General features: G+C 40.6%; 2 protein-coding genes across 2 annotated transcripts in view; both read right to left on the bottom strand.

The window, feature by feature from the left end:
- The window catches only part of pard6ga (par-6 family cell polarity regulator gamma a), a 56,145-nt gene extending 42,863 nt beyond the window's left edge, over nt 1-13,282 (bottom strand). Inside the window, exons 1-2 of the mRNA XM_088929821.1 lie at nt 13,158-13,282; nt 1,036-1,258 (exon numbers count right to left, since the gene is read on the bottom strand). Coding sequence (XP_088785947.1) covers nt 1,036-1,258; nt 13,158-13,229 — 295 coding nt within the window. The 5' untranslated portion in view covers nt 13,230-13,282. The remainder of the gene's footprint in view (nt 1-1,035; nt 1,259-13,157) is intronic.
- Nucleotides 13,283-15,381: 2,099 nt separating this feature from the next.
- On the bottom strand, nt 15,382-21,773 carry LOC148822897 (uncharacterized). Its single transcript, XM_088929370.1, has 6 exons — nt 21,704-21,773; nt 20,657-21,032; nt 19,446-19,617; nt 18,434-18,612; nt 17,307-17,403; nt 15,382-16,751 (listed from the first exon to the last, which is right to left on the bottom strand). The coding sequence occupies exons 2-6, from the start codon at nt 21,027-21,029 to the stop codon at nt 16,598-16,600; spliced, it is 975 nt and encodes a 324-aa protein (XP_088785496.1). The 5' UTR covers nt 21,030-21,032; nt 21,704-21,773; the 3' UTR covers nt 15,382-16,597.
- Nucleotides 21,774-26,037: the final 4,264 nt, after the last annotated feature.

The following is a 26,037-nucleotide window of genomic DNA, read 5'->3' as shown; positions in this document are numbered from 1 at the left end:
CGGAACTAGTTCGGATACAGTGACATCAGCGCCCTGCCTGCACGTAGCAGGGACCTCGGCTGCCTGGGCTGGGGGAGGTCTCCTTTAGCTCATGCGGCTGGTTCCCTGTTGCGTTCGCGCCCCAGGTGCTGCGGGACGGAACGAGTGGCGGAGGGCACGAGCCCGCGCGGAACCGTGACGGTCACACTGACAAAGACAACGCATTCAGAATGAACAGTGACACATGTACCAGAGGCTATGGGGAGTGCATTCGAAGCTGAGAAAAGGAGGCCCTTTTTCACACAAAAGGTTGTGGGAGTATGGAACAAGCTACTCAGCCATGTTGAAACTGATACCACGGCTTTTTTCAAGAAACGCCAGGATAAGATCCTGGGATCAACTTCCTAGATGGGTCGAACGGACTCCTTCCTTCTGAACCTTTTCTTCAGGTGGATCTGCTCTATCACTGTACTCAAACTGGACACAACAGACAATGGTTAAAAAGAGTAAATAACCCATACCAGTAATACTAAAACACTTTCTCACTCTTCTCGCCTAAAACATAACGACAAATACTTCAGAGATTAGCAAGACTGTTCCTGCCCTAGTTCAGAAAGAGACAAAATTACATGGCAAGTGTAACTTCCATACAGTCCTGCAAATAAAATCATGAATAATTCATTGCATGGGTTTGTCTAACATTTTTGTGCACTGACTCTTGTTGGCAAGGTGATGCTGTGGCAGGATTTCTTGAGCTGTGTTTTTACTTAGTGTGACTCAATAATGTGGCTGATAAGTTTTACGGCTGTCAAATAACACAAAAATGGAATGATGATCCCTTCATTGAGCGCTTCTGTGTAGAGGCTACAGAAGTAGTAAAAACGCGTCACGAGAAGCGATTTCTCTTTCTGAAGCTCTCCAGCGAGCCAGGCGATGAGAAACTCCAGACTTCCCTGCAGGAAGCCAGCTGTCCAGGGCTTCCCTTTTTGCTTTGCATTAAAAGAAACCTGCAGCTGACTGTGCTCCCTGGCCTTCCAGCGTTCACCGAAACCATACCTTGTCTCTGTATGAAGACTCTGAGCAGAGGGTTGGCCGTCGACACGGCTTTGCAGAAGTTGTCGTCGTTGTTGATCGGCAGCAGGTCCCCGTGGATGTCAGCGTAGCCAATCATCACCTCCATGTTGGTAATCCGGTGGATGTGAAGGATGAGCTTGTAGAACTCTTCGAATTTGCCAGGCTTGAACCGGTCCACAGAAAACCGCCGGAATTCTGCCCCATACTACAGGAGAGAAACCCAAAAAGAAATAGCAGATCATGGTCTTCAGGTCCAAGGGGAGCTCAAACTCCAAACTCAGATTCAGTGTGCAATTTATTTAATCACCCAACTGATGGGTAAAAAAACTAAAATAGAGCTAAAATAAAACAAACAAACATGGATGAAAAGGATAAACCAATAAACCATGCATTTACCAGTTTGAATGTAAATTTTTAAAATTACAACCAGGAATAATTATAGTGCCGAGAAAAAGCCTGTGAACCCCAAAGATAGGGGTTTATAGTAGCCAATTCTATGTCTCTTGTAGCACAATGATGTATGAATTAAGCAATGAGTGATCAAGGTACAGGGGATGTGGAAAAAGCAAATGTTAGCTAGTTAGCTTATTTAACGCAATAATTACCATCTGGTGTTTAAACAATTTGGGAAGTCTTGGGGGCTGAGTTAGGAAGGCTCCATTCTGTATAATAATCAGAGACGTAAGTTTCGTCTTCAGCATACACGTGTGTGGTAACAAGTCATGCAACGATCCAATGAAATCTCTGAGGATCTCAGAAAAGGAGAAGAGTGGAAAATCATCAAAGAAGTTACAAAGAACCCCAGAGTTCCAAGGAACTGGCGGGTCTTGCCATGGCTAAAGTAACTGTTTATTACTGTCAGAAAACTGGAAGAACGGTTTTCCTGGAATAATAGAAAAAAAATGGAGAAGACTATTGCTCTCCAAAAGGAACCTTGCTGTCCATCTGACATTCATAAAGGAGCACACAGATGGTCCAAAAGGCTTTTGGACAGAAAAGTCAAAGGTCAAGCTCTGTGGCCACAGTAGAAACATTATCTTAGACAAATCTCAAACACTGCTTTTGAACAGATGATCCCCATCCAAACCATCAAACATTGTGTGGTGGGAGTATGATGGTTTGGAGATGCTTTGCTGTCTCAATACCTGGATGACTTATCATTGACACAACCATGAATGAATTCGGCAGTGTATCAGAAGATTCTAATGGAAAATGTTGGGTAAGCTGTCCATGAACTGAAGCTAAACCAAAAGTGTGTTTTGCAGCAAGATAACAATCCTAAACATACAAACTGATGACTATAAAAGAATGGCCACAGATGATGAAAAGCGGCATTTTACAATAGCCTAGTCAAAGGATGGATGTAAACTCCATTACAATGTTGTGGTTGGACCTGAAGTGACGTGTCCATTCAAGGCTGCCCTCAAATGTCACACAGCTGACAGAGTTCAAAAGTGGAAGCCAAAATTCCTCAAAACAGAAGTGAGAGACTTTTATACATAACTGTTTTACAGAAAATATTAAGTTGTCGTAATTGCTGCTGAGGGGTTGTTGACAGCTGACAGTTACTGAATCTGAAAGGTCACATATTGTCACAGGTGAATATTGAATGTTGCATTATTTGAGGATAAATAAATGTGGAAAGAGTATCATGTTTTATGTAATTTTTTTAATCAGGTTAATTATTAATAGGAGATAAACAAAGAGAGGATAACATTTCAGGTTTCAAACATGAAATATAAAAATCCTAAGAGGTTAACAAACTGTTGCTCCGCACTGTTCAGATGACCATGTCCTTCATGAAAAAGGAGAAATGTATCTGTTATCACAGGGTTTTTTTCATTACAGTAGACATTTTATGATTTTACGCTCCTATGGCACTGAAAGCAACATTGTACACGAGACAGAAGCCTCAAAATGTCTACAAACATTAAGAAAAAAATATGATGGTTAGATAACCTGCAAGCAAGAGACCACTTATGCTTTCATCTATCTTTGCGATAAGCTGAACATCATAAAATAGCTAAACAAATCACTTTTAAAATTAGAAGCCACTAATGGGAAAGGTCCATCAATTTTCTGCTGCATCTATTGAAAGGTTGAGAATGATTATCAATCCAATTTTTATTTCCGATACCATTAGAAGGACAGGAGTGAGTGGGGCTTGATTACTTGGTTCTTTACCTGTGGGACTCTAGGCACTGTAGAAGCCTCCCTCCTGCCTCTCGGTGCAACCCAGGCCCTTGTCCTTGGGACAACTGGTTGACATCACTTACACTGACAACGCTTACACTGTGCAGACAGCAGGATTATTTGCACAAATATGAAAGTGAGTCACCCACTGAAAAAGTAAAGTACCGGGGAAAAGGCATGGGATATGCACAAGAACAAGACGCAAATTAGAACGTGTTTGCACTTCAGTGCATATAACTGGGAAGTGCAAACGAAAAGAATTAAGAGCGATGGCAGCGTAATCACGAGCTTTTTGATCCAACTCAAACACAGCCAGGCAGACTGCCTTTGTTTTGAGATTGCATTCTGATTATGCACACCCACACACACACACAACTCTTACAGTTACCAAGGATTACGAGCAACTGCGCAGCATAATGATGGTCTGTTCTGGCTGAGCCTCTCCGACCACCAGAAAAGCCAACAGAGTCATCCAAAGGTTACTACTTTCATCAAACAACCAGTTAGAATCAGCAAAACGCAGAGAGACCGAGATGAATGAGAGGGCAGACAAAGCGACCAGGTTGACCTTACAATAACAAAAAGAATCATACACCAGCAGTTCTTGGAACACGCTGCACAGGATAGTCATTTTGTGGTAAATTCGCAACATTTCATTACACAGTGAAATCGGATCTGCTGGGATTGGAGACATATACTTGCAAACTGTTAACGGCACCGGTTTTGGAGTCCGGCACACACACAAACAATCCACCGACTGCAACGTTAGCGGTAGGACTGAGGTAACAGCTTGCGAAATATCAAAAAATGCTATTTGATTTTGGCAATAAAAACAAAACGGGGAATAAACCGCCCCATTCTATCAGAAATCTAACACGCTTCAAAGCTTCTGGTGTCCAGGTTGAAGAGGGAAATGTTCAGAAAGCAAAGCCTCCACTGTTGACGCTGGCCAGTGCCAGTTTCAGATGTTCAACAACAGCTCAGGTTATTAATAAGGTCATGAAAGTAAAACTCAGGTTTTCAACCTTCTTCAAAAATAAAAACAGGAAAAAATGAAACTGTTTTAAAATAACAACGGAGCAGCGCTGCTAGTATTCCAATCCAGGGAACTAAAGGTCTGCTGAAAGACCTGCGTGTTGATGAGTTATGGCAATGGCACCACTTCTGTTTGCACAGCCTGTAAGTCACAGTACTTTGTCCCAGGGCTCTTCACACACCACAAGCATCTGGTCTCAGTGTCAACACAAAAAAACACATCGTGACTGGGTTCGCCAGTTAGCTGGAGCTCTCCGTTTCATGTCTTTTTCCTCAGATTTTGTTTGTGTTCAAGCAACAACCACAGGAATTCATGTATGGAATTCTTTTCTTCAACAATTCTTTTTGAAGTAACTCTTCGGAACTTATATCTGGGACTGAGCCTTTTTAATTCTCAAAAAGATCTTAACTAGTAACGCAGGTTTGAGTCTAAGTCATTAGGTACGCTATTGACTGGGCGTCACCAGGGGTGGGACGGCTTACTCATCCCGGGCCTTTTCGGGCAACAGAGCGCCCCCTATGACCTGCAGGGTGCATGCGTTACGAGTGGGAGGAGCTCCTCTTCCTCTTGGGTCCGACACTCCTGGCTGTGGGCTGTGGCTCGAAGAACGGCATGCTGGAGAAGCTCGTCTACACCTCATTCTCCACCCAGATGATAAATAATGAAAAACTGGCAATTCAATATATACTGTATATCATCTTCAAATGGTACCGGTGACACACAGTAAATTCAATCACACAGTCATTTACTTTTCTGTTTTTGAACATTTACATTTTATACCCGACTTGGAATCACCAACTGCTTCTGTACATTTTTTCACGCTGAGGCCACATTTCTGTCTGGAAGGAAGGCCAGAAAGGACAACACAAGCTCTAGTGGAGCTCTTGCAGCTTTATGTAGCATGGGAACAACTGCACTGTTAGTAAAAAAAAAAAGTCTACAGTAAACCGGGCATGCAATTTACTTCTATATTTAGAAGTACAAAATTGCACACACATTATGCTGTTTAACAGAACTGCATTTCTCCTCACTTAAAATCTCATCTAAAATGAGATTATACTATAAAACACATCTGCTTATAAACCCACTTATTTTTTTTCATGTAGTAAATTCCAAACTTTAAAGACATCTCAGGTATGCTGGTCTTTGAAGGGACGTCCATATGCACAGGTGCATAACAGTTAAAAAAAAACGCCAATAAAAACTCAAATTTGATGGTCAGTTTATAGTCAGCCTGAGAACAGAACATGAAATCAAAGGTCAGTAGAAGTTAATGTGGCCCTACATCGTTATACAGTGAAAGCAGCAGTTTTCAAAATATCGTAAGAGGTCAATGAAGCATTAACTAGCTGCATAAGCTCTTCAAATAAAAAGTTCCAGACTCCTAGAACCTGATATTAAATTCCTCAGTTCAATATGAGAGTACTAAACACGCTGCACGACAACTCAGAAATCCTTTGCTAAATTATTTCCTACTTAGTGATGGAACACGAGCCACCTAATACATGAAAGGCAGAAGCATTTTCATGCTGATGTGCTCGTTCATTGAACGCTACTATACGCCAAACACCAAAATAACTGACCTGCTCTTTGTGAAGACCCATAACTGGATTTTCCTGCTCCACTAACAATTTTTCTAGCAGGTTGGAACACGGTCACACCAATTATGCCCCTTTTCTAAATAAATCTGCATTGGCAAAAAAGATGCATCATCTCAACAATGACACCCTATATCATGTGTCTATGCTATCACACATCTGCAGGTTGGGACAGGCAGGAAACTAGTCCATCAAGCTGTGGCTGCACATGACTCTTTAAAGCTTTCACAGGCTGCATTAGACATCCATCCATTACCAGAAAGCCACTTCTCCTGCTGAGAGTCACCGCCAGCCCAGGAGCAGAGGGCAGAGGCAGTACTGAAAGCACAAGACTGATTTCCCCCAGAGGGAGTGTCAGTCCACAGAGAAAAAGACAAGTTTCGAACAGTTAATCAAAACTAGCCAACATACCTCTGGAAGGCTGGAGGACAATGGGGAGATGTGGATAAGGGCACCAGGTCATCTTTGTCTTTTTTTTGGCTCGGACATTTATCAAGGTTTAAATTCAGCTTCTACCCTGCTGCAATGCGCATCCTTAACAGCTAACTGCATAGCCTCAGAACTCAATGCACCTCAGCACTACGCACTTTTTCATGGACTACCATGTTTTTTTGCCCCCACTACTACATATTAATTGTCCCCTATGATGTATTTATTGCTCTGGCTGTTATTTATTATGTTTGTCATGTACTGTCGAGTGTGTGGCATTGTCTGTCGTACTGTGTCATCTGCTGTACTGTGAATAACATGAGACGCTGGCGTGAATAAGACCTCCAACGAACATGCACGAATACATGTACATAAGACCAAGTAAAGCAACGTTTCAGCTGTGGAGCCGAAGAAGACTCAAAGAAGGACCCAAAGAAGGCTCCAAAGCTGAAACATTGCGTTTCCTTTCTTCTCTTCTCAGCATGGAATAAACCATCACTTGTTCCTTTGCAGCCCACGCATGCTGATGCAGCTCCCTATGTGAACTACATGTACATAAGCCCATCTTCTCTACTCCCTAGCCAGGCACCTGTAAAGATGTGGAAGAATCCTTGGGAAGAAGGAAGAACTCAGATCGGGACACCCCCTGCACAGCTGGCCATCTTGGTTGTAAATGGGCCTGTAGGCAGCTCTGCCCCGACTACCCTCAGGCACCAGAACCACATGAGCTCACAGAAACAACCCAGGAGTCCCTCACTTGTCACTCACTGCCCTGTAAGCTGTAACATGCTTTAGGTTTAGTCCACAGCTGGTTGACACACATGGGTTCATTTTTTACAGGCCTTTCAGAGGACAGGCTGGGCCCGAGCCAAGCTTCCCTTACCCTTTGGAAGTGGCTGAGTACAGGGGCATAGGGAAATCTGGAATGTGAATACAATTACAGAATATAAGACCGCAAAGAGCACAAACTGCGCTGTCCGCAAAGCGCAGAAACTGTTCTCTAGGTGTATTAGAGAATTTTGTTTATTGGGTTTCAACACTATCAAAAAAATTGCAGATGAGAAATGACAAAATCATGACAGTACAGCTTTAACTGCAGGTTTTATTATTTTCAATCTCAGCTATTTATGCAGTTTTTTTGCATGTGTAGTAATCACTCTCTCTTCTTGAATTTTAAAAACTCATGACAGATCCATTCATGGCTGTGAAAGATCTGACTCGTGGCGGAAATCAGACAAGAGTTTCACACAAACGTTGTACACAATAGCCCTGCAATACACAAACTTGGATCACTAAAGCCTTATCCTTCCTTTACAGGACATGTAGAAGTTTGATAACATTCAGCCTCCTACCATTACACATTTAAATACAAGTGCAATTAACATAAAAGCAGAATATACTCACAAAGACACTACAAGGTATGGCACACTCAAATTGCAGCTACAACTGTGCTCCTGCAATTACATTAATCTTTTCAAATGCAGAAGAATGTTTTCTTTTCCTCCTCTGGTAACTCCACAGGATTACAACCCATACAATCACAATCACCGATGCAGAATGTTGACCTTTGAGCACGTTAAATGCAGCATTTAAGACAATGCAAAGCTTTATGGGAACAACAAATTAATTCAGCCTCCTCTTCAGCCAGCTACTTGGGAAAAGGCATCCCACATTTCGGCATTTTCTGGTGTTCTTTGCTGAGCAAATAGAAAGAGTAGGATTGTACCCAAATACAAATGTTTCTGTATTTTTTCTTCAGGCAGTTTTCCCAATCAAAGCATTTAAACTCAGAAAGGTTTCTGCTATTAGCCTGCAAAATCAGACACTGGTTTATCATAAATGTATCATCTCCTGACCATTTTTAATTCAAAATCCTATTAGTTTGCCTAACGATCACCATCTGTTTTGACCCCATGATGCGGTTTTGTACAAAGGTCTCAATATGAACTAGAGGCAGTAGGGCCATGGTGCTCAAGCAATCAAGCCCCACGTGTCTTTCCAACAAGACAAAGCCTGCTTATACCTGAATAAGCAGTGTAACCCTGGCTATGAATGGCAAACAGGGCTGTAAATACCTTTTCAAATGGGCTTCTTTTAAAATTCTGTTCTTAATATTGAGTTATTAACAGTGATATTGTTTATAATAGCTGTACGCTTCAATTTGATTTTGATTAGAAATAGTGCAGCCATACAAAAATTTGAAAATATGTTTAAAAATAAACGTAACCCCTTTACATTACAGTGTCATACGTTTGGGGTGTTCCCTGGGTAAAAATAGTTTTCCTTTGGAGCCCTCAATATTCATTTGTTCAAACCAAAGATTCTTCATCTGTTTCTTACGCTCTTCCCCAATCATCTATTTTTTAATTTCTTTATCCAACTCAGACTTATGGGGGAGCTGGAGACTATCCCAGCAATCAATAGGTGCAAGGCAGGATACACCCTGGACCGGACACCAGTCCACTGCAGTGCGATTAATCATTCCTTGATTAACTGGCACTTTTGGCAACCTACTGCTTCAGTGGGTTAAGTTAATTTACAAATCACCAATTGTAAAAACATCTTTCAGTTTAAGATGTAGTACCTTTAAAGAAATGGCATCTTTGAAGAATAACTACTGACTTTGGGCACCTGTCTGTTTCCTTCTCTGGAAAACAGACCTGCAGAATGAGCTGATACTGTGTCTGAGGGGGGTTTCAGTTGTGCAATTCAATTTTTTCTGCCCGATACTTGTTCTTGTCAATACTGATACACCCAACTACATTGTGTCCTGTTATTGAACCAATAAAGAAGCAGATCTGACAGGTAAATTCATTTATTACGCTTAACATTCAATTTCAACAGAGGGCTTACTCTGAATGGCACAGATTAGCAAGAAAGTGGCCACTGCTAGAATAATTTTTCAGCTGTAAATCTGCGATACCTGCTGCACATCAAGTGGCAGATGCTGTCTTGTGGGATTCTGTCCCATTTGTCTCTGAGCCTGACAAAGCACAATGACCCCCCAATGCCACACACACTGTCTCAGCCCATCACACGAATGTTCAGTGGGACCCGAAACTGGCGAGTAGGACATCCACAGCCCAAATGACATTCTCATCACACAAAAAAGCAATTGTGACACAAGCAGCGGAGTGGTGGGTTAGCTCAGCTGGTTCGAGCGTGAGGCTTATATGCTTGGTTATGGGCAAGTGCAATCTGTGGTTATGTGCAAAATGGAGAGGTAATGTGCAATTACAGGGGCTTAGGGTGATTGTGTGGGTACACTTACAGTTTCTGGTAAGCTGCGTGGACTTCTGTAGGAGTGGTGTATAATGACTACGTAGGGCATGATGTCTTTTGTGTAATGTTATATTTATTTTCAACGTAATGTTTGTTTATATATTACTTTCTAAGCCTCTGCGTGTGTAAAACACAGCTTCCTGGATGCAAAACAAGTATTACTGAATCATTAGTGTATAATAATACCAAGGTTGTGCGTTTGAACCCCATACATTCCACATTTCACTTATGTTGTGCTGTTATGGAACAAGTGACATGATCACTGGGCCCGAAACACAATATTTAAATGCCTACTTGTAGTACTGTATATTCTAAATATTTCTTTTTCTAAATATGTCAAAACGTTTTCACTTTAACCCAAATCCCACTGGGCGATCATTCTTCTCCTGTTAGTTCTTAAAATGTTCTGATCATGATCCTGTTCACAACTCCAAAGCACTGGAGGTTTTACTCATGATATCTTCTGAAATATTTAACAGATTTCATGAAAGAAAATAGTTTGGCTTCGTCTTCAAAAGAGTGTTAAAAAAAGCTTTACTTAATTATGAATTCTGAACATGAAGATTACCAACAGCACAGCTCTGTTAATTTGGCATCGCATCTCCTAATTTCAGAATACAATAACCCAAGGGCATCGTGCAGAAAGCCTAAGAAAAGACAGAGCTTTCTTTCACCACAGTAACTCAATCAGAATTTTCGTCCACATTATAAAGAACTGCATGCTGCATAATTTATCCCACTGAAACAATACGAATGGTCTGGCAGAATCCTTAATGTCCCTTATCAATGAGGTCCTTCATCCTGCTGTTGCAACACTATTTAAAGATTTTTAAACCTGTTGACCTGCAGTAGTGTGAGCCAGGTTTTTAGATATAATAAGAACATACAAATTAGAAAGGTCCATTCAACCCACAAAGCTCTATATTCCCTGCAGCAAAAACCAAGTCCTGAGCCTGTTTGCAGTTGTTTCACGCTGGACTTTCAGTGCAAAATCAGTGGAGCTGGGCTCAGCTGGACTTTGTGAACAAAAAGCCCTGGGGGTTTACAGACTGGAAGTGAATGAAGAAAGGCAAAAGCACACAGACATATAAACAAAGTTTTCTTTTAAAAATGGCATATGAATCTCAAAAATGTGCAAAATAGCTTTTTTATAAATCACAGCTTCCTTAAATGATGCTAGTTAGGAATTTAATTATTTTCATTTAATCTGTGTTGTTGAAAAAAAACTTCTGGAGAGCTTTACAATGGCTTACATATTGTTTCTTATGACCTTTGCCAAGGGCTTTTTGTTTCCTTTAATTCAAATTGCCAACAAATGTGGAGTGACAACCACCATATTCATGATGCTGTCCAAAGCTCAAAAGATCAGTCAACCAAGGGGATACACTTCAGCTCAGGGTGCAGGTAGTCATGAGATCAACCCTGCGGTCACAACATGGGGCAAAGGCAGGCGTGAAGCACTTTCTGCAGAGCGTGGGACAACTGTGGGCACTACAGTACACAGGGTCAAGAGAAGCCAGCCAGCTATTAGTTCCAGTCTCCTGCTTGAAGAGTATCTGAACTGATGCTATTCAGAATGATCAATTCAAAACTATAAAGCAACTGATAAGATTTTTGCTCTTCCTCTTCCGAAACCTAATTTACATAGGTTTCAATGCACTGTAGCAAAATCTACATTCCCATGCTATAACCCTCACCTTCTAGATATTTCTTTAGCAATATGCCTTTATGCTAATCGAAAGGTATTTATGGCTCTGGAGATTAAATAACTACTGCTGCTTAGACAAAGACGTCACTAAGTACTACTGCAACCTCTGCTTCACGCGCAGACTGTAATAATTACATCCCAAACTAAGACTTACAAGATCAATGCCCCAGTAAGGAAACTGTGCTGCAGAAATACAACATTAAACTGGCTACATAAAGAGCCCATGGCGCTTATTGGAAGAATAGGGGTGTTGACTAGTATCCTGGCTAAATTTCACTCCAGGCTTCAACAATCAGGCTTTCCTTACAGTCCTCTGTAATTCAATGGAATAAGCAATTCCTCACATCGACACTGGACCTGCTGTGTCGGGGGACTGCTGGTGCTGAACCGCAGAGACATGTCAATCATAATATGGGGCCCGTACTTCTAAAGAAGTGGGTCGTCTTCCCCACAGAAGAATTTTGGAATGAGAAGTGTAAAGCTAAACGCAAGGAATTGTGTCAAAATATTATTCACTGGGAAAAAAGTCACGTTGCTTAATTGTACCTTTAGAATAGCTGGGCAACAAGAAAAAGCATGTTCATCCAAACACTGCGCCTAAATGATCACAATTAATTGTAACACTCCTAGCCCTTATAGAGCTATTTGCAGAGCTTTGTCACGGCATGTTTACAACATCAGCTACATACCTGATATGACAACATGATACTTTTCCTTTAATTATGGCTTAAATAAACTAAAAATTTAAGCTTCCGAACGCATGTACTGTGTGAATAATAATCCCTTCAAGAGCTGTTAAAGCGACAAAGCTTTGAAACAAACAGTGGATTGCAGCGCATTTCCAACTCGACGTGGTTTCGACGCAGGTATGAAGGTATAGATATACTTATTAATGGCGGCTCGTGTGACCCACGAGAACAGCAAAACGCTAGTTCTTTTTTGGGGGGGAGAGTTTCGAAAGTTAAACCCAACTTTCCAAAGAACATCACAATTAGGAAATTGGTCTATCCTGTTCTGGGATAGTGTGTTATCAATATTAAGCATTATGTCGAGAAGCAAAACATATCTTAACACCATAGCTTAGCAACAGGACGCCTAATTACAGTCAGACAAGATAGTCTAGTTTCTTGGAATACGCCTGAGAAGTTGGACAATACGGTCAAAGAATGAATACAGGTGGTTGACAAAGACCGCTCCGAGAGATGAGTCACTGGGCATAAGCAAGTTCAAGCAGCCAAATCGTAAAAAAAAACATTTATCGAATTAAACCCCCAGTCTGAGTCACAGAGCACGCTGGATTTGCTCCTCCGGCAACAAGTCACGGCAGTTATCTTCGTTTCTGAATAGAAAGGCGTAGCGGGGTTTCTTTGGGGGTGGGGGTGATACGTGTTTTATTCGGCCCTTTCCTTGTAGCCTTTTCATTTCCAGTTTTTCCTGAAAATCGTGGGAGCTCAGTTTTCATGGATCTGCCATCTCGTTCGCTACCAGGCGGAATCCTTCGCTTGTGCGTGCAAATTCATCCAGGTCCCAGCTTGGCTGTTTAAACACGGATTTTGCCTAGCGTGCGTTTTTCGCACTCCACATTACTAAAGTGCAGTAAGAGCTCAGCAAAAACCGCACAGAGTTTTAAAAAGGGAGGGAGAGCATTTAACCGAGATGGATTGCAAACATTTACCAACTGGTAATTGGTTTCGAAAACACAAGAATGCGCAATTCCAAATTGCACTTTAGTAAGTGCTGGCGAACTCATTTACAATTAAAGATCTCAATCGTTTGCAGCATCCACAAATTAAGAGACGAGTAAATAAGGAGTTTAACTAAATAATGGTACCCCCGCCACGATAAAACAAATCCTTACCTTGCTTTTTACTTCAACAGCCGTGCAGTCCAAGTATCGTAAGGACTGGGATTTATTAAAACTCCTGTTCATTGTTTTGGTTACTTTCAGAAGTTCCCACTCGCCCTCGGAAACCAGGGCTTGCAGATCTGTCAGTGAATTCCTCTGTCCTGTGTGGTGAGCGGAAGAAAAGAAAGTTGAAAGTTTCTCCGTTGACTGTATCCCGAGGATCCGTAGCACTCGGCTCCTAGCTCGCCTGTGTTTCAGGAAAGCCGAACTGAAGAGCAGTACAACTCACCGCCTCTGAATGGGGGAGTGAGTGAAGTTTGCGATGACATCACCGCGCCCCAGCAAGGATACAAACACTCCCCAAATCTGTCTGCTCTTGTGGCGGAGAGCTGTGTATCCTCCGCCGCAGCAGAGGACGCGGTTGTTTCAGGAGTGTGCGCGCCCTCAGCGGAAGTTTTGGAAGAGGTTACTTTTTACCAAAATATAGTTTGTGTCTTGTACACAGAGGGATGTATTCAAAATAGCATCTAAAGCGATCGGCGGACGCATTTAGATGTGTAAAATAGGCCTGTTGTACTAGCTTTGCCGTAAAACCGAAAGTTTGAGAAAAGTACACAGTAACGCAATGCAATGATCACACTTTGACGATGTTAGGAATTAGGACTGGTAGGAGGTAGGACTTTTGTGATGTTATGAAGGGGGGGCGGGCGTGTAAGTTACTCCTAGAATAAAAGTTCTTTATGTTATGTTTGCTGAAAACAGTTGCGGATGAATCCGCAGTGTTCTTTTACTTAAAAAAAAACACCCCAAAGTGACCAAAGGCATCTTTAATGACAGGCTTTCATTATAGCCTTGTAAACCACTTTTTGCACTTATTATCCCCAAACAAGAGGGAACACTTTAAATTTTTAAATAAATTCACCCTTTGAACTCCCTACATTTTGACAAAAAGAGCCCTAATGAACACTACTCAATAGTATTTCTGAAGTCTTAGCCCTGAGGAGAATTATCTTCATTGTCAGAAAGCTGCTTATTCACTCTGGAAGGGAGGCTAGATTAGTGCAGGGAAAACACATAGATAAGTGTGCAGGAACAATTCAGAGAACCCAAGCAGACAGTTTTTAGAAGGAGAAAAGAAAGGGTAGCATCAGAGGAACATGTCAACTCCACACAGAAGGAGTCCAGAATTGAACCCTAGAGTTGTAAGACAACAGTGCTAACTGTCTTGCCACCATGATACCAGAGCAAACTATTTCACAATTTAAGGAAAGCACTTAAAATATGTTCAAAGTCACCTCATTTTATAGCATGACACTCCATGGACCCACTTTGGTAATATGATATATCCTTATTTCATTCATTATTTTTAGAGGAAGCTGCAAATAACAAATGTGATGTTTTGGGAGTGAAGTTAAAGTGTCATGGGACAGGCTGCTCAAAGCATTCTCTTCCTATTACTTTCTCTATAAGTCTTCTTTCAGGCACTCTTTTGTTCTGTTATTGAGGTATTTTGCAGCATATTTGATGTTTTTAATGCTGCACCACTCAAAACAGATCCAGGTCAGTCTGTGTGGGGTCTCAGGAGGCTTGGCCAGGAGAGGCCATAGCTGTCTCCATGGTTACTGCTCCCTGTCAGCACAGAGACAAGTCTGACAGCTGTCTCTTTGTCTCTGGACACCTCCTCCCTGCCAATCACAGTGTGACAGCTTCACCTGTTCCATGCAGTGACCCTGAGGCAGTAACACCTAATGATACTTAACTGTGGTAGAGTCACTGAAAGCTCTCCTATTCATTATTAATGAAAACATTGTTTCTCAAATGATCGACGTGGACAAACAGCCACTTTTTCATGGGATCACAGACATGTATTGGGATCATTTACCCTGTAACACTACTATTCGCTTCCACAATCCAAAATAAATCAACCTTTATCAATTTGTTTTTCAGTTTTTGCAAGTGGCAAATACGATTTCTACTGATTTAACTATTTACAAAAAAAATGGTGTGGAACGTACAGGGACGTGTGTATATGAATGAGTTATAAAGTTTACTCTGACTGTTCATAGTCCTTTTTTACATCCTTGTTGAACATGAAAAACAAGAGGAACGTAGGACAGTGATACTCTGTTCCTTACAGCAGGTTTTCATTTTTATTTTTTTAATGACTTAACTGGTCAGGACCTAGAAGGTCTGCATTAGAATTGCAATAATAATTCACAATATGAAACACTTTGACATGTCATCGCAAAAAACATGCAAGACAAAAGGTTTAACATTTATTTATGTTGATTTACAATGTACATTTAACAAAATATCCTAACATTTTTGGTGATGTTATAATACCATTGTTTGCTGTATTAGTGTCTGTTCATTCTGAGTAATAATACTGCTCTGTTTTAAAACAAAACAAGTACATACAATGGCAAATTATTGACATAGAATTTAACCTGAGGTATTTTGTGGAAATTAAGTATATAATCTTCAGGTGCACGTTAGACATACAGATAAACCAAAGTAAGAGACAAAAATTATTGCCAAGAGTATGAATAGTATAGAATATCATTAAAAAAGTAAAAGCGAATGTACCGAATCAGACGGTCTACAATTGCGTACAAGTGGCTCAGACTCCCCTCTAGTGGACAACATTTGTTCCTGCATAATTTCCCAGGAATCCGACAAGGAGGAAAACTGAAATCTTATTGCACCCAACAAGTGCCTGCACCACACTGTGTTATTACTTTACCCAAGAGCGTAAACTCCTGAATAGAGACGCAGTGACTTTGCACATACATATTATACATTTCATGTAAAATATGAATGAATCTTAATTTTTTAAACAAACGGGTATTAGTCATTCCAATTTGTACGCTATCTTTAAATTTATGTTAACCTTTTTACACTATGACTATTATTAAAACCATAAGCATAAAACCTGTATGAGAGAGAAACAGAAAAAAAATCATACAATTATTAGGATTTCGCTGTGCTTTCAGGCAATGTCATAGAGTGGTTTTATCCTTTGAGATTTTCACAACTGTTGAAATCCTTAAACCATCCTGAAATCAGCTTTAACTACCAATAACAAGGGAGCCACCCACAGTTGTGCTCAGGTGAAAAGTTGTGTCCATAACACATCTATAACATGTCTATAACACGTCTATAACTGATGAGATACATGTGATTGTAGACAGGCCTGTTCTCCAACTCCCAGAGAACCTGCATACTTACAGTACGAGAAGAACACAGTGTCAGGTTATTTCCAGTGCTGTGCTAGGCAGGTCCAGTTCTTGAGTGTTGGGTTCCTGCAGGACTCAGGCAGTTTTCAAATACTAAACAGAAGAATATCTAGAAAACTCAGAAGCTGGTTTGGCATTTGACCAATTTAACTCGTTCAATGAAGTCATTAAAGTCTGTAACTCCAGAACCAACGCAGAACCCTGCCCACCCCGGCATTATGACTGCATCTCATCAGGGGCTGTATTTCCGCTGAGGACAGCCAGGGCATTAGTGACCATTCTCTTCACCATCTTCTGGGTTGTCTCAAAAGTATGGGTTCCCATGTGCGGCAGCACAATGACATTCTCAAGCCCGAGCAAGGGGTGATCTCTATAGAGGCAAAGAACCGCAGCACAATATGTTGATGTCACTAGGTATCCCACCACAGGCTGTGATATTGCCACTAACATTTGTAGTGTTCATTCTTTGTCACTAGTTGCCCCTTTAAGGTGGCCTTTTTCCCCGATTTGGCTTTCCAGATAAGAACACTTAAACTCCGCTTACGATTACGAAAACACGAATCAATTAACTGCCTGTCACCATCAAATTCTTGCTATACAGAGAAGACAACACTGGCTGAGGAAGCTGAGCTGCGCAAGTAAATCAGTCATCCTGACCAAGGCAACATATATATTGATCACAGTTGAAATACCAGGGTCATCACTCAGGAAGGAGCACTCAGAAAAAACTCTGACAAATACAAAAAAAACATGCACAAACCACACAGAAGGCAGGCCACGCTGAAACTGAACTCTGGACACAAGAACTATGAAGCTGCAGACTTAACCTCCAGTGCCACCACACCCCCTGGTTAAGCAGGGAACAGAAAGTAAATGTGGGCTACAATGACAGAGCAATGACAGGCGGTGATTTGCACAGACTGACCTTGGCAGAGGTTCAGGGTAAGTGACATCCAGAGCTGCAGCTCCAATCACTCCTTTCTGAAGCGCATCTACCAGGGCATCCTGGTCCACCACCAAGCCTTCGGCCAAGAAGGAGAACATGTTTGTCTTTAACAATACATAACTTAAACCAGCCAGCTGGAAAACATGCCAGTTAAAACACTTATTTTTACATATGGAAACTAGGCCGTATGCGAGAGCACATGAAAAGGAGTAATAAAACTATTGTCCCCTGACAGCTACTGTTTCCCTCTTCTTATTAGGTGATTACTGAATTATTTCTTCACATCAGCACGAGGACTAACAAACTGCCTGTGGCATCCACAGAGGTGTACGATTACACCTGTTGAAGTCAGTTTATTTTGAATTACTTTTAATTAATCTCAATTTTAATGAATGTTTATTTGAGTAGTCAATGATTATACACCCAACCACTTTGGAATGACCAATTAATGAGACTCAGCCTTCCTGTAACAGCTCCTGTTGCTGTGAAGTGTGAATGAAGACAGGCTCACAGTACAAGCTCCTATGATACATTCACCTGTAGACACATTCATGTCAAACCATGGAATCCATCTGTTGCTCAGGTCCAACTCGGACCCTAGGAAGATACCCAATTACACTAAAGCACAAAACATCTGTTTCTCTTTGTCACAGAAGTAGTCCCATTTGACATGGGGAGAATAAGTTGCCATTTAGCTAATTAATGTCCTTATTTTGCCACGGAAATATCTGCCACTGACCTTTTGGAGCCAAATTCCATTTTAATTCTTTTGCTCAGTTATGTGGTGCTGGTAGCTTTGCATGGGAAGTTGTCTTTGTCGGCCAAAGAATTGTTTAGAAATACCAACCACAAACAAATACTGTAATACATTTTTCATAATGCAGCTTATTGTTATTGTTTCCCACTGTACTGACGTCCTTCCAGAAGTTTGTAAAATATCCACAGTCAAGACTGTGCTATGTTATGCTTAAAAAATGAAATCTGAATTTGCTATTTAATGTTTCTTTTCAATTCTTGATAACATTACCAAAACCTGAAAATGTGCATTTCGTTCTGTGTAGTATCACAGGGTTCTGTCTTTGTGTGTTTTTCTTTCACGCACCTACCTCTGCTGATGTTGATGAGTGTGCTGGTGGGCTTCATCAGGCTCAGCTCCCTGGCCCCTATCAGCTTGTGTGTCTGTGGCGACAGGTTTACCACTAGCATGACAAAATCAGACTTTTGCAGCAGCTCGTCCATCTTCTCACAGTAATGCGCTTCCACAGCTCTCTCCTCCTCCACTTTCCTGCGTGGAGACAACTCTCAGTGACAGACACAGAGGGCAATACTCAATACAGTACTGCTGTTTAATTATGGAAGATGGTACTTTTACAACTGTATTTCTGTACCTGAAATGAAACAGAATTAGGCCTTTTCCCGCAGAGGAACATTATGTTTCATTTCTCCTATCTAACATCCTTTCCTGATGTCATCTCACACTCAAAAACAGCCTCCTTTGAATGGTATGTAGACATTAAAAACTTTTTTATTAATGGTTTTATTAATATGAATGACTAATACTTTACTCTTCTCCTACAATCCCAGAACTACTGAGATTTGTACTTGCAATACCATTAAATCTAGTTACAACTGAAGAGTTTATCCGTCAAGGTTCAAAATCGCTCTTCTGATGGCTGACTGAACTAAGGTCTACAACCACAAAGGCAATGTGTGATTGAATATAAAGAGTTGGAGCTTATTAACAATTATAAACTTTTGAATTTTCACACCACTAGTAATAACTAATTAAAGGGTGGGGTCATATAGGTGTTTAGTAAATGCTAAGCAGTCAAGAAGAGACAGAAAGCTCTTGACTTGCAAGCCTCCCTTGTGTACAGTATATTGAAGTCACCCAGCATCATGATGTTATCACTGCAGCTAGTGAGGTGGAGAGGCCTGTAATGTCTGCTAAGAATGCAAAGTGGGATCTAAGATTGCCACAAATTATTATATTTATATTATATTTAATGGACATTTGGCAACAATGGGCACACCTTCCCCCCTATTAGTCTGGTAAAATGAGGCTGGTATGTGATCGCAGCCTGGATGATGCACTGATGTATTTGTATGTACTTGTACCTCCGACTGCGGTTGTGATACAAGATTTTCATTTCAAATCCGTGAGCTCTTTGAGCAACCTTATATCCAATCCTGCCCATTCCGATGATGCCGAGAGTAGCACCGCTAACATCGATGCCGAGGGCAACTTCTGGGAGGTGCTTTGTCTCGTGGTAAAGAGAAAATGTGTAACCTGCCGAAACACAATATCGCATCACCACAAAACCACAAGACCATACTATAGAACACTACGTCATGTCATAAAGACCAAAACACAAAACAGAGCATCAAGTGCCAAAACCATTCACATGAAGGTTTATGGTAAACTGCAACAACACATGTTCTAGCAACATAGCTGTGCCACTGACCTCCTGGCCCCATTTAGATACAGGTCAAGCTGCCTACACAGCAGAGGAGTTCAGGTAATCAGTCACAACAAAAGAGAGGTTGATATAAAAACCTTCTACTTAAGCTAGATGATGGAGATGGATACCATATGTTGGATGCACACCTAAAATGACAAAGTTTTTTTTCTTCTGGGAAGCATTTTCATCATTCTTTTACAGCAGGTGAGTACTATAAACGGACAGACCTAATGTAAGCGATGCATGATTGATGAAGAAAGACCCACCTTTCTCCTCAAATGTCTATGTAAACTGAAGTGTTTTAGTTTTACACAGGGCTGGCTGACTGTGATATTTGAGGGTCCAACTTTAAAATAAGAGAAATTAGGTAACTATACGCCAAGAATAAAAAAAGCAAAGATTCCCGTGGCCCAAAAAATAGTTCATTCCTTATACAAATGAAACTCAACATAATTGTCCAATGGGATAAGTAGAAACTGTGTCAGAAAACTGCCTGGTTTCAGAAATTGTTTAAATTAAGAAAAAAATTATTGAAGATCACTTGGGAAGCAAACACTGATATCTTTATGATGGTAAAACTAAACATTATTTTCTGTTGTTCATCTACTAACTAAAACTGAAGTAAAGTAAACTAAAATTAAAACTAAAAAGTAACTAAAATTAAACTGAAGTGCCTCAAAGCCACTGTTTTGGATGTAAGGTAAAGTCTGTCTGATCACAGGGAACTTCTTCCCTGCCTGACAGCTTTAAGCCCTGCAGACTGGGACACAGCATTCAACCTAGCTAGCAAAACCAACAGAAGAAGTAGCAATTATACCACTGAACATAGTGAAAATTCTGAAAGAGTCACAGAAGGAGGAAAGTTACCCTCTATAAGCTTCCGGGCTGATGCCAGCATCAGGGCCATGCCTAAGTCCGCAGTAGCATTATCAACAATATGTGGGGTGTTGGTCACTTTTACCCCAAAGCTGTTGATCAGAGGGATGTCAAGATGGTCAACCCCTACCCCTCCATTGACCACCACCTTCAGGTTAGGCAGGGAGCGCAGGAGATCCCTGTCGATCTCAGGTAAAGAATTCCACATGAACACTGCTTGGATCTTGTCTGCAAAGCGCTCTCTGCTCTTGGTGAACTCGCCAGTGGAGATGAGGGTGAAGTGCTTCTCCACAATGGTTTCAAAGCTTTTATGGATCCCATCGGCATGACCGGGAGCAGTGGCTAAGATGTGAGGCTTTTCCATCGCCTGGATATAAAAGGAACATGCTGTTACTCCTTGCAAGACTACAAATGAGCAAGAGCGTCTTCAAACGAAATGGGTACTGGATTTTCATAAGCATGCAGTGCTTCAGCATGACACAAGTAAAACATTGCCTTTTCCTTAAGACCTGCCTTTTTGCAGAAAACTGACAGGTATTGTATAGGCTGCCTGGTATAAGGTTTGCTAGGCTAGTCTAGACAACTGGAATTAGGTCCATATAGCAACAGGAGCATGGACAAGACAACACCATGTATAGCGATTGTGGCCACTGAACGGCTGAAGTACAAGTTCCTCTGTACTGAATATACTTTCCTTGCTTCCCGGCACAGAGCTCTTAAGGACTGCGTGTCCATTAAACCCATGTCATGCTTAAGAATGCAAAGGAACAATAGGGTTATTCCATGCTGAAAAAAAGAAGACAGAAAACACAATGTTTCGGCTGTGAAGCCTTCTTGTGTCTCAGGAGATTGTAGCTTCGTTGTTACGTGAAAAGAGCTTTAACAAGTTACAGAGCGATTCAGGTCTATTATATTCTACCACTTCCACGATGAGCTTCAACTTCTTTTCACCGCATTAACAAAGGTAACCAGATGAGAGAATCATTAGCCTTATTGCTCTTTTGATATGTGAAAAGTTAAAATGCGAAAGGTTCTTACCGTTTTTGCAGAATGTAAATACCGACACTTGCTTAGTATTAACAGCAGTTTGAACGGCTGACGCTGCGCAGTGTTGGAGCTGAAGTCAGTGAATGTCAAGTTCAAGGCGTCTGTAATCTACCACCGCTTCACCGATAAGCATGACGGCGGGGGAGGGAATTGGTGGTTTGAAGTATTTTCCGATTAATAAGTGTAAATTCGAAGCCCAGAGAAATCCAGCTGTTCAGTAATTCTGTTAATGCGATTTTCCCCCCACTTTTAAATATACTTGAAAGGCTCTTTCACGTGTACAGCATTTTATAATCTTCGGTTTTACTCATAATGGTAATGGTAATTATGAGCAAAAGTTATTTTTCCCAATTCCTCAACAGATTATCTAGGTTTTTTTTTTAAAAAAAACGTCTATCATTAACCTCGCTTTTAAACTCTAAATGACAGCACAAATAGTTAAATGGAAGGACAAGTTTCTACTTGGTGTTGTTGGACACCATTTTGGCTGTATAACTTCAGTCACTTACTCACTTTAGTGCCATATGATAAATACAGTATTTATGGATATTTTAATTTCTTTATGATTTCTGACAAAGAAATCCAGGGACATGTCTGATAGCTGTCTTTTTGTCACTGAACACCTCCTTTGTGCCACAGTGTGACAGCTTTACCTGTTTCACATAGTGACCCTGAGGCAGTAAGACGTATGATACTTGACTGTGGTAATATCACTAAAAGGTCTTCTATCCATTATGAATGAAAACATTGTTCCTCACATGATTGATGTGGACAAACAGGCAGTGCCTCATAGGATCAAGGACAAGTATTGGTACCATTCAGCTTGCAGCATTAATCACGTTAAACAAATGCAATGCAAATCATTAAACTATACTTACTGACAAAGGTTATAAAATAATCCTAAATATTTGTAAACTGCAGTTACGATTTCTACTGATTTACCTATATCTAACAAAAAGATTGGATCATACATGGACTTGTGTATACAAATGAGTTTGAAAGTTTGCTCTGACAGTTCATGGTTCCTTTTTTATTCTTGTTTAATATGGAACAACAAGAGGAATGTAGAATAGTGATACCCTATTCCTTATATATGTTTTCATTTTGGTGCATTTTTTAATGACTTAACTGATGAGGACAGAGAAAGTGCATCAGATTCACAATAATAAATCACAAATTCACCTGTCAATATTGACAGATTTTCCTCAAAAAAACATGAGACAAAAGATTTGATGTTTATTTATGTTCATTCACAATCAACTTCTCTATCATGATAAAACATTTGACTGTCCATTAAAAAACTCATCAATTTTTGTCAAATCAAATCAAATATCATCCCCTGACAGCTGCAGATTCCCTCTTATTAGATGATTACTGGATTATTTCTTCACTTCAGACAAGGACTAACAAACTGCCTATGATATTCAGATAGGCATATGATTATTTCTGTTGAAGTCAGTTTAATTTGAATTATTTTAATTTCAGTTTTAATGAATTATTTCGATTATACACCCAACCACTTTGGAATGACCAATTAATAAGACTCAGCCTTTCTGTAACAGCTCCTGTTGCTGTGAAGTGTGAATGAAGACAGGCTTACAGTACGAGCTGATACCCAATAACACTAAAGCACAAAACATCTGTTTTTCTTTGTCACAGAAGAGGCGACATTTACAAATCATAATGCTAATAAGACTGTCATAACATTCAGTTTCTTTCTTATTCAATCATTCCCATTTGACATGGGAGATAATTAGATGCTGTTTAGAAAAATCTTGTTATCTGTTTTTATTTTGCCATGAAAATATCTTGCCATAGATAAAAATGTATGCTTTTTCGGTCAAATAATTCACAAAGACGTATTACATTTTTTCATAATTCAGCTTATTGTTATTTTTTCCCACACTAGTTCCTTCTAGATGTTTGTAAACATGTCCAAGCTCATGTCCAAGCATAATTACGCTTGAAGATGGAATTTGCATTTGAAGTACTGCTGTTTAGTTGGAAGATGGTACTTAATTGTTGGAAGTCATCGGCTCCTTGACATCTGTGTTTGTGCTCCTGAACTGAAATGGAATTCGGGCTCTCTCCTGCAGAGGAACATTAGGTTTCTCTACACATATCCAGCATCATTTCTTAATGTCACCTCACACTCAAAAACAGCCTCAAGTTCATCCCTTCTCTCCTTCCTCCTCTTGCTCACTCCTCTATTTCTCTCTCTCCCTCGACTCCATCAGCTTCCCTCTGCTCCCCTCTCTCTCAGAAAGCTTCCTCTGAATTTCAGTCACTGCCTCACCTGTCCTCTGCCTCGCTCTTACACATTTTTTCTTCTGTGGAAAAGTAAGAGAATCCTGGACCACATCGCCACCTATTCTCATCAGCGTGGAAAACCAGCTGTCAACTCAACTCACCTGCTTTATCTTTATCTTTATCAGGTTTTAATATAGTTCGTCACTTGCAGCTAGTAAATTTCTACATCTCTTAAGACGGTAGCATTTTAAAAATATGTTTGGCATTTAAAACAAATCTTTTTGACCATTCCATACATTTTATAAATAATAGCATATATCTGCATCTGTAATCTCTAAACCCCTGAGATTTGTACTGGCAATACCATTAAATCTGGTCATATCTGTGGGATATATCTGTCAATTTACAATATCTCTTTTCTGATGGCTGATTGAGCTAAGGTCTACAACCTCAAAGGTAATGAGTGAATGAACATAATAATTTGGAGGTTATTAACAATTATAAAGTTTTGAACTTTCACAACACTAGTAATAACTAATTCAAGGGTGAGTGTTTTGGAAAGGGGGGGTTCTGATATGTGTTGAGTAAATCCTAAGGAGTCAAGAAGAGACAGAAAGAAAACCCTTGGCTCACAAGCCTCCCTTTATGTTAACTGTTGTATATTGAAGACACCCAGCATCATGATCCAAAATCTAATGACAGTTATTCAAAGGATGAGTGTTCATTTCTACACCTGGACGTTTGGCATAGATCTATAGTAAACACATTGGCTGTGGTGACAGGAGTCTCTGTAAAGGCAGACATGACTAGACAGACCACCGATGTCCACATGAATATGCTCCCCAGTGCATCAATCTACATTTCATTGTTCCACCGCTTAGAGCTAAGTATCTTTATGAGCATCCCGTCAGGACTGCATATCCATGAATTTTCACTCTAGTAATAAGACTGTCTCGCTTTACAGTCTTCCTTTTCTGTAGAATTTGTTCTGTAATGTGAGTTTCTATTTAAAGTGAAATAAATGACATATGTTTTTTTTAAACCAAACATGTTTAACAATGTAATCTAAAGACTTCCACTTTCAAAAGACACAATGAAAAATGACTGAAAATAAGACAACTTGATAAATAAAACTCAAGAATATTTACCTTGTATTTCTGGAGAGACAGTTACGTGAAGAAGAGATTTAACAGGTTACAGAGCGATAGAAGTCTGGTTATATTCTACCACTAACCAATTAATCCTTAACTTCTCCTCGGAACATTCACAGTATATAATAATAGGTAACTAGAGGAGAGAATTATTAGCCACAATATATTATTTCTTTGATACTGATGTGAACATTTCTTTTCGCTATTGAAGAATTTGTATAAATCCACCTACTAGTGAATGTTTTTTTAAGATGTGCATTTTTTGAGACGCACATGATGCGCTTTTAAGGAGATAAAGGGACATGGAGAAGAAAGATGATAAAGAGGCTGAGTGGGTAGATGGAGTAGGATGATGAGATGATGGGGCCATGAGGTTTCAGGATCAATTATTTACGAAGATGTGGAGGAGGCGAAGATTTCTCTCCTGGAAAGACTGGAGGCCCCCAGGTGAGGGAGGAGCAAGGGGCACCTATCAGTGGACAAGACCTGTCAGTGAGGGCAGAGCTGTGATTCCTGGAAATGGCAAGATGCCAAAACTGCATGCATGGGCAGCCAAAGGAATTTTCCACCACCTTTTAGGATGTCTGGGCTGGGGACGTGGTAGAAGTGGCACAACTTTCAGCCCTTGACTGGAAATCCTGCACTGTGGTGTGGATAGTGGGATATCCTGCACTGTGGTATGGGTAGTGGGATTAACAAGCATGGCAGGGGCAGCTCTGCCTTGCAAGGGACTGGGGTATTTCTGGGCTGCCCGTATCCCTGTCCATATCACGCTTGGAGGCTGTGAAGTAGAAGACTTGTTTTTCACGGAGCCCTGTCAATGAGCTGAGAGTTGTTCTGGGGGCTTGAGGCAACTGAAGGACCAACCATGGGGACTGACCCTTTGGCTAAAAGACCTTAACTAGTTTGAGACCCACATGATAC

Source organism: Atractosteus spatula, chromosome 12 (genome assembly GCF_055471065.1).
Source record: "Atractosteus spatula isolate fAtrSpa1 chromosome 12, fAtrSpa1.hap1, whole genome shotgun sequence".
In the NCBI taxonomy this organism is placed as follows: Eukaryota; Metazoa; Chordata; class Actinopteri; order Semionotiformes; family Lepisosteidae; genus Atractosteus; species Atractosteus spatula.
This window is presented reverse-complemented; position numbering and strand designations above follow the sequence as displayed.

Excerpts from the sequence above, each read along its gene's own strand:
- LOC148822897 (XM_088929370.1), bottom strand. The coding sequence starts at position 21,029 with ATGGAAAAGCCTCACATCTTAGCCACTGCTCCCGGTCATGCCGATGGG. Across the intron at positions 19,618-20,656 it reads AGCCCGGAAGCTTATAGAGG|GTTACACATTTTCTCTTTAC; the intron begins GTAACTTTCCTC and ends GTGTTTCGGCAG. Across the intron at positions 17,404-18,433 it reads ACTCATCAACATCAGCAGAG|GCTTGGTGGTGGACCAGGAT; the intron begins GTAGGTGCGTGA and ends TCTTGGCCGAAG.